Genomic DNA, 13,834 nt, shown 5'->3' with positions numbered 1-13,834 from the left:
TCCGCAAACTGTTAAGACTTAAGAGCTAGCACTAAGGTATTGTTGATTGTATCTTTTATTCAGTCTAATCAAAATGATTTTTTTATGATTCTCCTCTTCTCTACTTTAAACTCTATAATGTATCATCTTAATTTGTTGGTGCAAATTTTTTTTATATGGTTTTAGTCTTTTATAAAATTAAAATATATCATTGGAACTAAATTTGGTTAATTCAAATCTAGCTCAAAGCCAAACAAATGATATATTTCAATTTTGCATGAATTAAAAACATACAATTTTTTTATAAAAATAAAAAATGAATATTTTTAATTGTATAGTAACGAAAAACATTTGAATCTCTTATAAGCATGTTAAGATTCCTTTATTATAACTTAAAGTAATCATAAATAGTGGAAGTGTAGAGTAGAAGCGTGTCTTATCTTATCATCGTATTCCCTTAGTTGACTATGACAGTAACGAGTGTTTGAGAAAGAGAAAGGAAGACACTAGACCAACTAAGCAGATATGGATGGGATGCAAATAGCTCTGCCTATTGTTGGAGTTATTGCGGCTGCAGCTGCCACCTTCTATGCTGTAAGCTTTGCTGAGCTTAGAGAGGTAACTAAATAATTACCTTTCCTTTCTCTTTATCAACCCCATATAAAATTCTTGGGTTTTAAATTTCATTTTGCATTATTAATTGGCACAGAAATCTTTTAGAGATTTTGAAGAATCTGAATATGAAGATGGGGTTTATAGACCATCCCCTAGCTCCCGAGAGAGGCGTGCCAGAAGACAAGCTAACAAAAATAACAAAACATGACTTCATTCAATCATCGATCTATGCTTTTGTCAAAGGTGTGGTTTGGTTTACGCGATTCAACAGTGAGATGTTCAGCCGATGAAAAGCGATGTTATGCCATTATGTGTGTAGTGAGAATGATCTAATTGTTTTTTAAATACAATTATTTTTCTTTTTTTTTTTTATATTGCAGACTTAGCAGCAATTGGATTAAGATGCACTAATAAATCATAACCGGTGTAGATTAAGCATATGTCACATAATTGAAACTATTATCAAATCATTGCACTGCATCTAACATAATTTTAAAATACAGGCCGTATTTGAGGAGAATTCGTAAACTGCGAAACTTGGATTTAACTATCATTTTAAGATCTTCTTCCATCTATTAACCTACAAAATTCTAATTTCGTTCTCATTTTTCTCAAGGAAATAGAATGATAATGATAAAAGAATATAAGATTGACAAATGTTTTTGAACAGTTCATGTCTGTGTGTATGTACATATAGAATATAATATAAAAATATATACTTAAAGATTTTTTAGTATATTTTAAAATTTATTATTAATTTTGAACATTTCTTCTTATTTTAATAAACCTAATTAGTAGAATTATAAAATTCAAAATATATTTAATAAATAAGAGAAAATTCATCATTGTAGACGTTATTACTAAGTTAAAGACGGTAAAAATTCATATTTTTCCAACTACCAAAACAGTAAAGCCTTTCAAAATTATTTATCATTTATCATATTGCTAAGTTTAATCAAATTGTAAATCATTTTAATTTTACGAACAAAGATTAAGTCCTTCCCCCTCCCCTAATAGTAATATAGACGATCCTAATATCCAAAAATTCATAATACAGAATTGCAAATGCACTCAAATTCAAGGAGTGTTCTGCAAGCTGTCATTTCATTATAATTTATTTCCATGAGATAAATTTGTTTATGTCATAACACATGGCGTAATGATAATTGCACAAACTCCTTATCTCACATCTAACTCATGCTTTTCTACAAGTCATTAGTAACTCTAGAGTCTAGATCACTATAATTTTTGGAAAATCTAAATCACTGTAATTTTTGAAAAATGCTTAGTATCTGAAGGACATTTATTAAGGAACTTAAAATAAAAAATATTTATTATATAAATCGTATATGAAGGACACTGATTAAGGAACTTAAAATAAAAATATTTATTATATAAATCATAGAATAGTGTAAAAAAAATCTAGGGAGCATAATTCTCACACTTGCACTCTTAATGCTGCCACCTCATTAACGAGAGGCTATGCTATGTGCAATGTGGAGATGTGTAACGAGCATTATTCCAAGCATATTATGTATAACGACAACATAAATTAGGAGGCAAATAGGCAATCAATTTACAGACATTTACAATAACGAAAAGGTTGGAACCAAGTTTTATCAAGTTATTACAATGAATATTTCCTTTTCACCCGGAGGTAGTTGCAGCATAGTTTATTATTCCATCATAGGCCTAAGCTACTTGCGCTGAGACTTGAGTTCCTGTACCTTCTTTTCCGTTTCTTTCAAAGCTTTCCCATAAATGCTGATTAACTGGGGGCAAAAATTGATTTTCATATATAAAACTTCTAACAAAATTTTAATTTAAAGTAATAACTGCATTATAGTATTGTTTATATGTCAGATATACACAACTTGTGTTTAATCAGAGAGGAAACACATAACAAGCATACATTAGAGTATTGGATTTGTCTTAAAATCACACAGGAACATTCCAAAGAACCTTAAGCTATTATACTAATTGTCTAATTAATCAGTACTTGTATGTTTAGGGGTGTGGCCAATTTTTTTTCCCATGTATGCATATATAATTTCAAAGCAAGCCCCATCAATAATTTTCTACTTCCGTCCCTAGCAATGAGGTCTCTAAGAGAAGCCCGGGGTTATTGATTAGTCTGATTCTCCACAATCATATTCATTACTTCAATAAGGTCAGGTTTTTTTATGTGCTTTTTTTTTGTCCAAAGGTCAAACTTAATGAAAATGGATGAAGTTCTCTTTAATTTGATAAGCAGAAAAAAACAGATGGAAAGGTTATTTATGAAGTTACCTCATCAACTTCTCCTTGAGATATAATATATGGAGGAGACATCATGATGTTATCCCCTGCTACACGAACCAACATCCCATGCTTCTCACATTGTGCTCCAAAATAGGCACCTACTCCTGTAGTATACATCAAACTGTCACAACCACAGAATATGCCCACATCCACATAAAATACAACATGCTAGTTTAATTGACATGTAACTATACCACTGTTAATATATGAAGCATTTTAAACATGAAAAGAATGCCACCCATGTAATGTCAGAATCAAGGTTATCAAATTTGAGAGTTTATGTAAACTCGTGGGAGTTCCATAAACTCAACATTGTGAACTTGTAAGAGTCTATTTCATGTAAAAATAATAACAAAATACCTATAAATAATATACCAATTAAACATTTCAACAACATAATAAACCAAATAGTAAACCATAAATTCCACAATACTTAAATAATCCCGTCTAGTAATACATCACTATTTGATAATAACTTGCAAAGGAGATATTAGTGGTAGAGCATTTTCATTGAGGGTTTGATGTTGTTAAAGGTGAGGGTTCTTTTATTTAGGAACAACACACCAAATAGAGGTATGTTGAACCCTAGACGCACAGAAAAAAATCCAAAACGACTTGTGTTTTGGTCTAACTTTTTTAACTTTTGTTGACTCGGTAGTAAACTCAAGAGTTTATTGAATTTGCATAGAGTCTACCGAGTCTACTAAAAAGAGAGTTTGCACACGATTCAACTCATAAAGAATAGGTTAACTCGTAAACTCGTAAGAGTTAACGAGTTAACTCGAGAGTTTGATAACCATGGTTAGAGTGTCTTGTGCAGACTGCTCAAGTGTATTAAAGGATAGCCATTTATTAGAGAATATGCATGCTGCTTAAATTATTGTTAAGATCACTAGAAAGGATAAAATAGCCATGTTGAGTGAAGTATGTTTGGCAAAGGGATAGATGAAAAATGACTATTGAACTTGCCCCATTCAGGAGGAAACGGATCATTAGGTGACTTGTTGTCTGTGAACTCAGTGCCCAGAATCAAGCCAGTTCCCCGTATCTGCAAATCCCGTAATGTTATGTATCTCATGCATTTATATCAACCACAAACTTTAAATTTCCCAGCAAACAATATACACCTCTCCAATGATGGGACTGTCAGAAAAAGCTTTTATGCCATCTTGGAACCTTGGGGCAATCTTGTTAACTTGGTCAACAATATTTCTTTCCCTGCGAAGAAGAGGCATAATCATACTCCATAAACAAGATTAATACATACTAGCATATAGAATAAGCTTCATAGTAGTGTTAAAAGCAAGAAACAAAAGAACACACTTATAGATCTTGAGTGCTTCAATTGCCACAGCACAGGCTGCAGGGTGTCCAGAATAAGTAAAACCATGAGAAAATGAACCTAAAACAAGCAAAAATGTGTCAGAATACTAAGCCTGAAGATATAGTGATGATTCTGATGAATGAATACATAAACGAACCACCATACCAAGTTTGTTGCTTTGTGCGTGTATAACGTCTGAAATTTCTGGGCTTACAAGGACAGCTCCAATTGGCAAATATGCCGAAGATAGTGCCTATAAGTCAAACAGAAAAATGAGGAACATTGTACAAACTTCAGATGGACAACCAGTACTTAGAGCTGTCTCATGTTTACCTTAGCAAGGGATACAAGGTCTGGCTTAATGTTGTATTTGTCACATCCAAACATTGTCCCAAGCCTTCCAAAGGCACAGATTACCTTTAGAAGAGAGATAACATAGCAATTAGAATGGAAAACTCGACCACAGAATACCTTATATAACAGTATGTTAAGAATTAGGGAAGTACCTCATCTGCAATAAAAAGAATGTCATACTTCTTGACAACGGCTTGGACCTGCATATGAATTTAAATGCTATGAGAAAAAAGTTGTCCTTTTCCTTTCTTTCATATTCTCTTGGGGTATTTGGACAAAAGGGAAGAGCGAAAATGCCATTGTTTAATGTCACAGGCTAAAAGAAAAATCCCCATGAAGCAAATTATGCCTGGTTTACAGTCAGCAAAACGGATTTTTAATGCACATTTGATTTGCACGTTTTTATTGTGATATATATAGATTTTATAAATGCCAGCAAAAATGTAAACAAAAAAAAGGTTGAAAAAATTTATTCAAGAAAATACACAAAGTTTGATGAATAGCCACGTCAATTTTACTAGCCCAATAAATGGATGGTTTGTTCACATATTATAAATTTAACCAAGAACTATCTTTTTGCATCCTTTTTTTTTTTTACTTTTGGCAACCATATTATAAATGTACTTGATGAAATCCAATGAGAGGTTAATTGTTCTTGTTGAAACTTTTGGGTTTAGACAAAGAAGGAAAAAGACAACAATGCATTATTAAAATTAGTGAGATGTTACGCAAAAATTACAACAACCTAACGTACACATTTATACTATTAACTGAGTGAAGTGTTATTACTAATACTAGTACAAATCCAAAATCAGTACTATTATTTGACTCAAACCGTGTAGGATTGGTAAAATTCAAAAAAATACTAATTTGTTACTCATTTATAGATTCTATTTATTAACATTTTTTTTTAGTTGGATGATAATTTTATTTCTTTAGGAAAAACGGTTTGTAGGCTTTTTAGGCTCTGGCCTACATAGGCCAGGGATGATGGGCTGGGCTAAATTGACAGCTCTAATATATTTTACAGTTTAGATAAGGAAAATGATTAAAAGAAAAGGTGTTATTAAATTGACAGAGTGTTACACAAAAATATAAAAAGTTAATAACCAAAAGAAACTATTTATACGATATTATTTAGCCTAATACTAATAGTTCATGCCTGAGCCCAAAACTAATTAGAATAATAACTGGATTTTTTTTACCAAGAATTCCTTTTAGTAATTTTCTTATTTTTATTGCACCAATCATTAGATTATAAAAAGTGTTTCATGATAAAGTTGCACCTATCAGCTGATATTGGGCCCTTTTTTAAACTTAAATAAAGCAATTTTAAAAAAAGCACTATTTAAAAAAGTTTTTTTAAAAGCAAAAAACTGCTTATTTTAAGAAAAAAGTTTAAACAAACACATCAAAAAAGCAGAAAACTGATTAGTTTATTAAAAAAAGCATTTTTTTAAAATAAGCTTAAACAAACAGACCCATTGTTCTCCCATAAGATTATAAGGATGGTGGGAGCATACTTAATAGTTAATTCTACAGACTACAATATGAGCTCCTATTGGAACCAGGAATACAAATGAAATGCATTATTAATGCAAGACACATAAAAAGACTCGTAGGGCATCCATCTTGAAAATGTAGAACACAAGTGAAGCGATATCGACAAAATACCTTCTCAAAATAAGTTGATGGTGGAACTATTACACCTCCTGCCCCCATTACAGGTTCAGCAATAAATGCAGCAATCTATAATAAAAAAAATTAAGTCAGTGACAAAATCAATGTTCCAATAGTAGAAAATAGAAATCACTTTGCAAGCATAGGAATGTATAACTGTCTCTGGTCCCTCTTTCAGAATCAGCTGCTCCAAATTTTTGGCTAATCTGGTTGAAAATTCTTCCTCTGTCTCACCTGATATGTTCATAAGCATGCATAATATTTATGCCTTAAAATAAATGTCTAAAATATTACTAGAAACATGTCCATTTAAATAATAACCTGGAAGATGATACCGCCAGTAATGTGGACAGTCAGTGTGCAATACAAAAGGAGCTGGCAAATCAAATTTTTGATGCAGAGCCGGAAGGCTGAAATACACATTGTTTGGTTTATTGAATAAATAATTTTTTATTAATAACATAAAACTATGCTACATAAGCACAAATTTATTGAAAAAATTGAGTTCATCATACCCAGAAAGACTGGCTGCTATCAGTGTTGAACCATGATACCTGACAAAAGCAAAAACATTAGATTGACACATATTTTTAAGGTATACTAGAGAAAATATCATTGGTTGAGGTGTCATGAATACGATTTAGCACGAGCTATGAATTTCTTCTTATCTGGTCTTCCAAGTGCATTGTTATAATACCATACAAGTTTCACCTGAAATAAAATATGCAAAGGTGAAATACATCTAAGAATAGATTCTGAACAAACTATGTACTTCAACAATATGTTGACACATCATATATTCATCTTCATTTGCTCTTAACCCTGATAATGACCGATCTATATTTATTTAAAGAACCACATTTGGCATTGAGAATAAATTTGATTGTGTCTTCTAATATTTTGGGTGCTTGGTTACTTCTAGAATTTCTTTTTTGGTTGTTCCTGTTGCATTTGTTATATGTAGTCTATGGTAATGATTTTAAAATTTTGTTTAGCATGAGAAAGTAAACACATTATAAACATCTACCTTAAATTAAATGAAAAATTCCAAAGAAAATAGATGACTGTAACAAGGGAATATTAGTTTATCAAACCTGAGTGTCATTGGCTTCTGATCCACTGTTAACAAAAAAAGCTTTCCCCATTTTTCTGGCTGTGAACATTTCTAGGAGTTCCTTGGCTAGATCCTGTATGTGGAAATATATATATTAAGTACATATCAAATATAAAATTCACGAACCAATGTCAACTGTGTACATGCTTACAAAAAAAATGTATATTATCAACTGTGTACATCACAAGCAAGGTACTTCATCATTTTTTTATTCACATGAAAAGTAATCTAAAAAGGAAATGTTTGTAATTTGTATGAGTTGGATAAGGATAGGTTAAAACAACACAGTTTCATCCCCCCATCATCCCAGCCCCCCACTCGTCCAAATAAATGGAAATACTTTATTTCGAGAGATGCTCAAATTAACTCCCCTCACCGTAAGAAATGAAAATGGGTGCTACACTCTACTAGTGTTATCAATAGCAGATGGCAGAATATGATGGAAGGTCAAAATTCTGCCTTATAAACACGCCATTGCATCCTATGGTGCATCCATAGCTGGCCTACCTTCAGAAATTGTTGGCAAAAAAATCTGCCATGCCATTCCGTCATAGTGGCCATGGTACCGCCATTTAACAACTAAGTCCATTTGAATGTAAAATATTCTATCAGAAGTGATAAACAACAAAACCAATCATCCCAATCGCCTTTTCCAACTTTGAGACTCTCAGTGGCAATTAATTTGAACCCTGACTACCAACTTTGAGACTTTAAATGCAACAAAGATTTGAGATTTTACCCAGAATCTTTATTTTATCCTCTAAAATCCAGCTATAACAGAAATAAATAAATACCAAAGAAGGTAATGTGGTTCGATTCCAAAAGGAATGGTAAAATGGCAACTTCTTTAATTGTGCAATGGCAGCATCAACAAGGCGTGGCTCACTTCCCCCTGCAAAATAAAATACTCTCAGTAAAATGGTGGGTCCAGTTAGTCAGACACTCAAGCAGAGACCAAGAAGTGTAGGATCCAGATATGGTAGCAGCTGCAGAGAGGAAAAATACACCAGAAAAGTTAACAAAACCTATTGGCCGGAAAAAGTTCTATGGAAGCTACAGTGGCCAGAATCTGGGTACAGTGTGTAGCAAGTGGGATGGCATGGGGAGATAGTCATGAGATAGACCTGAGGAGTGGGAGAAGGAAAATGAAAAAGAGTTCCACATTTTTTGGGAACTTGTCAGCAAAACACTAACACGTCACTATGGATGGTACTGCTAGGGTATCATGTAAAAAACAGAAATTTGGGTAAATTTGTGTCTAGGCTGCGCATTGGTCTCTTGTTCATAGTATGGATACAAACAACTAAGGAGATAATCACATAATTTACAGCAATGAAACAATACAGAAAACAATATGAAAATAAATGCAAACACTCTATAATTATCTAACAGAAACATGACTAAATAAATACTTTATTATTCAAAAAATACACTTTTAGAAAACCACAATCTTCAGAAACACAGTTATTTTCCAATATAGCTTTATTATAATTTATAAGGCTTTTGTTGTTGTTGTATTGTTAAGCATGAGCAACCAGCATAAAAAGTATAAATACTAAAACATTGCATAGTTCAACCACACCCACCCAAAATATTAAACACCTTACATGACCTTACAGATCATTTCTTCCAATTAATAAACGCAAAGTATATCTCTTCCAATGCCATAAAGTTTAATATCCAGGACAGTCAGCAAAAATAGTCACAACAGCTTGTCCCTGAAACTTGTTACCAAGAAAAAAATGTTCTAGACTAAATATAGGGAAGGAGATGGATCCCCAGGCAACTTAGGCATGATTTGGTGGATAGCTGAAGAGAGAGAATGCTAAAATATCAATATATATTTGATAAATTTATATCCGTCCTTGCTTCTAAGATGGATTGAGAACATCAACCATAAGAAATATATCATTCAGAAAGCATAAGCAAAATAAATAAGTGCGAAGTACTGAACGTAGATATTTTACATACCTAAAGAAGTGGCCCATAGACCAGCCAGTGCATCAAGATATTTCTTCCCATTAATGTCATATACATAGCTTCCCTGGATCAATTAACCAGGTAAATAACATAATTGAAAAAGTAGTTATCATTAAATCTTTAAAATAAAAACAAAGGGAACTGTGATTTCCTAAATATATCACATTAAAGTAATATCTAAAAAATCACAAAAACGGCAACAAAGTTCACCTCTGACTTTTCTATGACCAGAGGATGCAAATCAGTAGTCTGCCACCCAGCCGTGAAAGGAGCAAGCATACTATGGCCTTTGAACCTGACAAAATTGAAGCAATTCAGCAATTTTACTGACACTAAACATATAGGGTTTGCAAATTTTTAACTTGAAACTGATTTTTCATTGTTTTGTTAAACAAAAAAAAGAATAGAGTTCATACATGGACTCTCCAAATGAATATCTTTTCAATTTATAGTTATCATAACTGCCAGTGAACTCAAAACAGGAATCTAAAGAGAAAAGAGAGGTGTTAGATAATGCATTCAACATACTCTTGATTGCATCAAAACCATAAATACTGACGAGAGAGATGTCCTAGTCACTCACTTCTCCCTCTGGATAATAAAAGGCTATTCATACCTCTAGTTTAATACAATTAGCTTGAAATCTCAAAAGAAAAAGCAAAGGGACAATATTCAGCACCATATTTTATTATAGAAAGCAATGATTGTGATATGGAGTTTAAAGGCACTATACCAATTAAGATACATGCAAGACAGAGCTAGTATCAATACACAAAAGCACACATGAGAAGGTGGTAGGAAGTTATCATAGAAGAACCATATACCCTTGACCATTTTTCACATCATTAGAGGAAGTATCCTTTGCCAAGGAAGCCTCCGTGCTATTTGATCTAGACAATAAGGGAGCCTGAAGGAGATTTTCTTGAGCACTTCTGGAAACCGCAGCATATGCTAAAGATGAAGCAGTCTGTAAATAGAAAACAAAATAAGTATCATAAAACAAATAAGAGTTCTGTGTAACAAATAGGACTGTTTTTGGACCATCCATTTACATCAAAAGAAATCAATAAACTAGCATACAAGGTAGATCACCATTAATAACACAAACAGGCAGCCAAGATTTCAAAACTCTGAACTACAACCTTCAGAGAATTACTAAATCCCTTCTTAATCAAAATTTACAGATACTACTAGGCTACTTGAATTTACCGAGAATGATACAACCATAATTTTATTAAAACAAGATATTTTTAACCATAATTTACACAAATTTTTTAACATATTTCTCGAGATATTTTTCTCAGAAACGCAAAAGCAGGAACATTAGACGACGTTATCAATCATATAGTTTAATCCTTAGACTTCCAGAATGGGTTAAAAAAAAGTATAAAAATGAAAATGTCGCTATAAATCTAACCAGATACTCTAAGCAACCCGAAGGAAATAGCTTAAACGGAGCAGACATTCTAAAATAGAAACAGAAAAAGGTGATTCAATATTAAAAACCAGTTAACTTGAGAAAAGTTGACAAAAAGTGTTGAACAGACACCTAAAATATTCTAAAAAGGTCCTTCGAGTTTGTCAAATACAAGCTCCAACGATATAATAATAATTAATAAATTTTCATTTTCATAAGCTTGGATCTCGTTCAATTTCACAAAACTCCGTCGTCATTGATATTCACGAATTGTAAAAGTCGTTTGACTTTCTTTTTTTTTATCTCAATCAAGTGTCCTGCGTCCAAAATCCTATTACATTCAATACAACAAAGTAAACAAGAACAGTGAAACGATTCAGAGTGCGAATAACAGGATACGTTTCATGAATCATCAATCTAATCCATACGCGCAAGTCGGAAACTAGATAGGGAAAAAAAGTGTAGAAAGTGAGAAACGGAAACATGAGCAGATTCAACTAACAACGGAGAAAAGAAGAAGAAGAAGCATGCCTTGGTCCTGAGAGTGGATCGGAGGAGAGTGTGCATGGTGGCTGTAGGTAGTGTTCTATCAGTCAGCACGGTAACTTTGGAGACGGTGAGAGTGAGAACTGAGAGGAAGTTCTGTGGCACGCTCTGTCTTAAACTCACGCACGAGCGAAACGTTTCACTCGGTGGCTCCCACTCAACCAAAACAGAACGAAGTTTTTTTAGGCAGCTGAATTAATTAATTTAATTAACGATGAATTGGGAATCTCTTAGTTAATTAGTAGATAATTATCACTAATGAAGACGCGATTATGTAGCTTCCTTCTAACTTGCTGATTCAGGTGGACGAGGGATGTGCACATGTGGAACCAAGGCATGCTTCTTCTTCTTCGATCCTTTTTGTGGTATATCTTGATCATATATATATTGGTTTAAACAGAATTATATCTCATAAAAAATATTAAAAACATGTTTGTTTTACAAATTTAATTATATTCTTAAGAATAATAATTATTTATATAAATAATTCTCTCAAATCTTAATTTATAAGCAATTCATCAAATAACAATCTTTGCGGATGCTCTATATGACATACTAAAATATAATTTTATTTATTAGCCCGACGAGGAAAATGTAATTATTCACTTGGCACTAATTCTGACAAATGTGTCGTAGACATTGTTGACTAGTATGCAATGGCGGTGATTGTATTTGCATGGGTATGGGTTGTCGTATAAAAATCGAAAACTTATCATTTGAGACTATATATTTATATTTATTAACGGCACCCGATGCAGTTGTTATTGAATAATGTCATTTTAATATGAAAGATTGTCATTTTCATTTATATGCTTTTTGGATTACTTTATAATCACATCATTTATTTAGTACGATTTGTTAATGCACAAAAAAAAACACGAATTGTGTTAAGCTGGAAAAAAAAATCCGAAAATCAAAGGTGGGAACAAATGTAAAACGTGATTATAATGACATCCAATTAAATTTAAACTCGTGGTTGTTGGAATTTGTCTTCCTACTAACCAATAATTTTATTATTCTATTGTTAGAAAAATAAATTTCAGAATCCTTGTACGGTAGTAGGGAATCTTTTTAAATGTGTAAAGAAAATGAAAAAAGAGAAAGTGATATAAGTGATGTAATGAAAATGAAGCAATAAACAGAAAAAATGGGGTGGAAATTAAAAAAAAAAGTAATTATATGTTTGCTTTCTAAAATCAACTCATGGTAAAAACAACATCTTCATTATTCTTGAAATATTATAAATTTATTTTTTCGTGACTATAATATTGATATGAAATAATTATTAAAAAATAATTTCATCTACAGTATTCAAATTTAATATCTTACTTAAATATAATAAATCTAGTATAAATGGAACCAACAACTTATTGGTGGATGTTATGAATCTATGATTATAATATATGACATCAACAAATGCATGAAATACAATATCTTATAAGGTGTACTGTGGAGTATTTAAATATTAACATATATAAGTACACCATGGTTAATTGTTTAACTCGTGTCAAGAAATAATTATACATTTGTTAAATAATATAAACATTTATATTTAAAATTGTTATTTCATCGACCTAAGTCGCGAACAATGTAAAATCCATTTCCAAACTTGTACATTGCTCTGGGCGGGTCATTAAGTTGGCATAAAAAAATGGAGTTTTTGTTTGGGGGTTAAAGGGCTCTGGAGATTCACGTGATGGCATTAATGTAGATTTTGACGTTTAAGTTAGAAAAAGTTTTAAGGTAGTAATGGTACACTTAAAGGCTTAGAGTACATAGCATAGAATGATACACGTTGCTGCTATTTATAAGCATGGATTAACGGAGTACCTGATCAAATATCGATGTTTACCACAAGGTCAAATATTTTTATAGGCATAGACTGTTTTTATGTAAACGTTGGATAACTATTGTATGACCATGATTGTGACCTCTAAGTAAGATTGGTAATGAGGGTGATCTCAAGTCCTTTGCCGTAAGTGGATAGAAATTATAGAATTTAAAGGTTTTTATTACGTTCATAGGATAATGACACAACTTTAAAGGCAAAGTGGGATATTTTAGGACTAGGAAGTTTGGACCAAATGTAGTGAAATGGTCTCAACTACCACATAGCGTGGGGATTCTTTTTGCACCTGTTTTTTATAAGCACTACTAAACACTTTTAATCTTATGAGAAAATAAGATATATAATAATGTGGGTTTATACTTTCATTCAATTATAATTAATTAATTGAACACAAGCAATTAATATGATTAAAATTAAAATTAAATCATTCAGGTACTATTCGAATTTAATCACTTATATAAATTATTTTTAATCAAGTTTTATTTATCTTTCCATCAAACTTCAAATTAGTTAAAGTCATTTTTCCCTCATGAATCAAGGATTTAGGAAAAAAAATAACTTTTGGTCAATTACAAAATCACTCAAAATGATAAAGATGTTAGAATTTGATAATAACTACTATAGAAGTTATATATAATTTGATTTCTATTTGGTTGATGTAGTAAAAAAATTTAC

The 13,834-nt window shown here is 31.8% G+C and overlaps 2 protein-coding genes across 4 annotated transcripts; one reads left to right on the top strand and one right to left on the bottom strand.

Moving 5' to 3' along the window:
• Positions 1–378: 378 nt before the first annotated feature.
• LOC102662533 (uncharacterized) lies at positions 379–964 on the top strand. Its single transcript, XM_006591968.4, has 2 exons — positions 379–597; positions 689–964. The coding sequence occupies exons 1-2, from the start codon at positions 505–507 to the stop codon at positions 800–802; spliced, it is 207 nt and encodes a 68-aa protein (XP_006592031.1). The 5' UTR covers positions 379–504; the 3' UTR covers positions 803–964.
• Positions 965–2,158: 1,194 nt separating this feature from the next.
• Positions 2,159–11,666, bottom strand: LOC100792355 (gamma aminobutyrate transaminase 3, chloroplastic). Of its 3 annotated transcripts, none has more exons than XM_006591966.4 (19): positions 11,296–11,666; positions 10,172–10,314; positions 9,558–9,642; positions 9,339–9,411; positions 8,162–8,259; positions 7,348–7,440; positions 6,891–6,964; positions 6,769–6,807; positions 6,575–6,663; positions 6,411–6,487; positions 6,248–6,322; positions 4,726–4,773; positions 4,553–4,636; positions 4,385–4,472; positions 4,219–4,297; positions 4,023–4,113; positions 3,865–3,943; positions 2,884–2,999; positions 2,159–2,366 (listed from the first exon to the last, which is right to left on the bottom strand). In XM_006591966.4, the coding sequence occupies exons 1-19, from the start codon at positions 11,329–11,331 to the stop codon at positions 2,292–2,294; spliced, it is 1,542 nt and encodes a 513-aa protein (XP_006592029.1). In that variant the 5' UTR covers positions 11,332–11,666; the 3' UTR covers positions 2,159–2,291. The 3 variants fall into 3 exon arrangements, with proteins under 3 accessions (XP_006592029.1, XP_040863261.1, XP_006592030.1); XM_041007327.1 differs by lacking the exon at positions 11,296–11,666 and adding an exon at positions 10,765–10,827; XM_006591967.4 differs by lacking the exon at positions 11,296–11,666 and adding an exon at positions 9,764–9,833 and having other exon boundaries at positions 10,172–10,311.
• Between the last annotated feature and the right edge of the window lie 2,168 nt (positions 11,667–13,834).

The sequence above is a fragment of the Glycine max genome, chromosome 12 (genome assembly GCF_000004515.6).
Source record: "Glycine max cultivar Williams 82 chromosome 12, Glycine_max_v4.0, whole genome shotgun sequence".
Classification (NCBI taxonomy): domain Eukaryota; kingdom Viridiplantae; phylum Streptophyta; class Magnoliopsida; order Fabales; family Fabaceae; genus Glycine; species Glycine max.
This window is presented reverse-complemented; position numbering and strand designations above follow the sequence as displayed.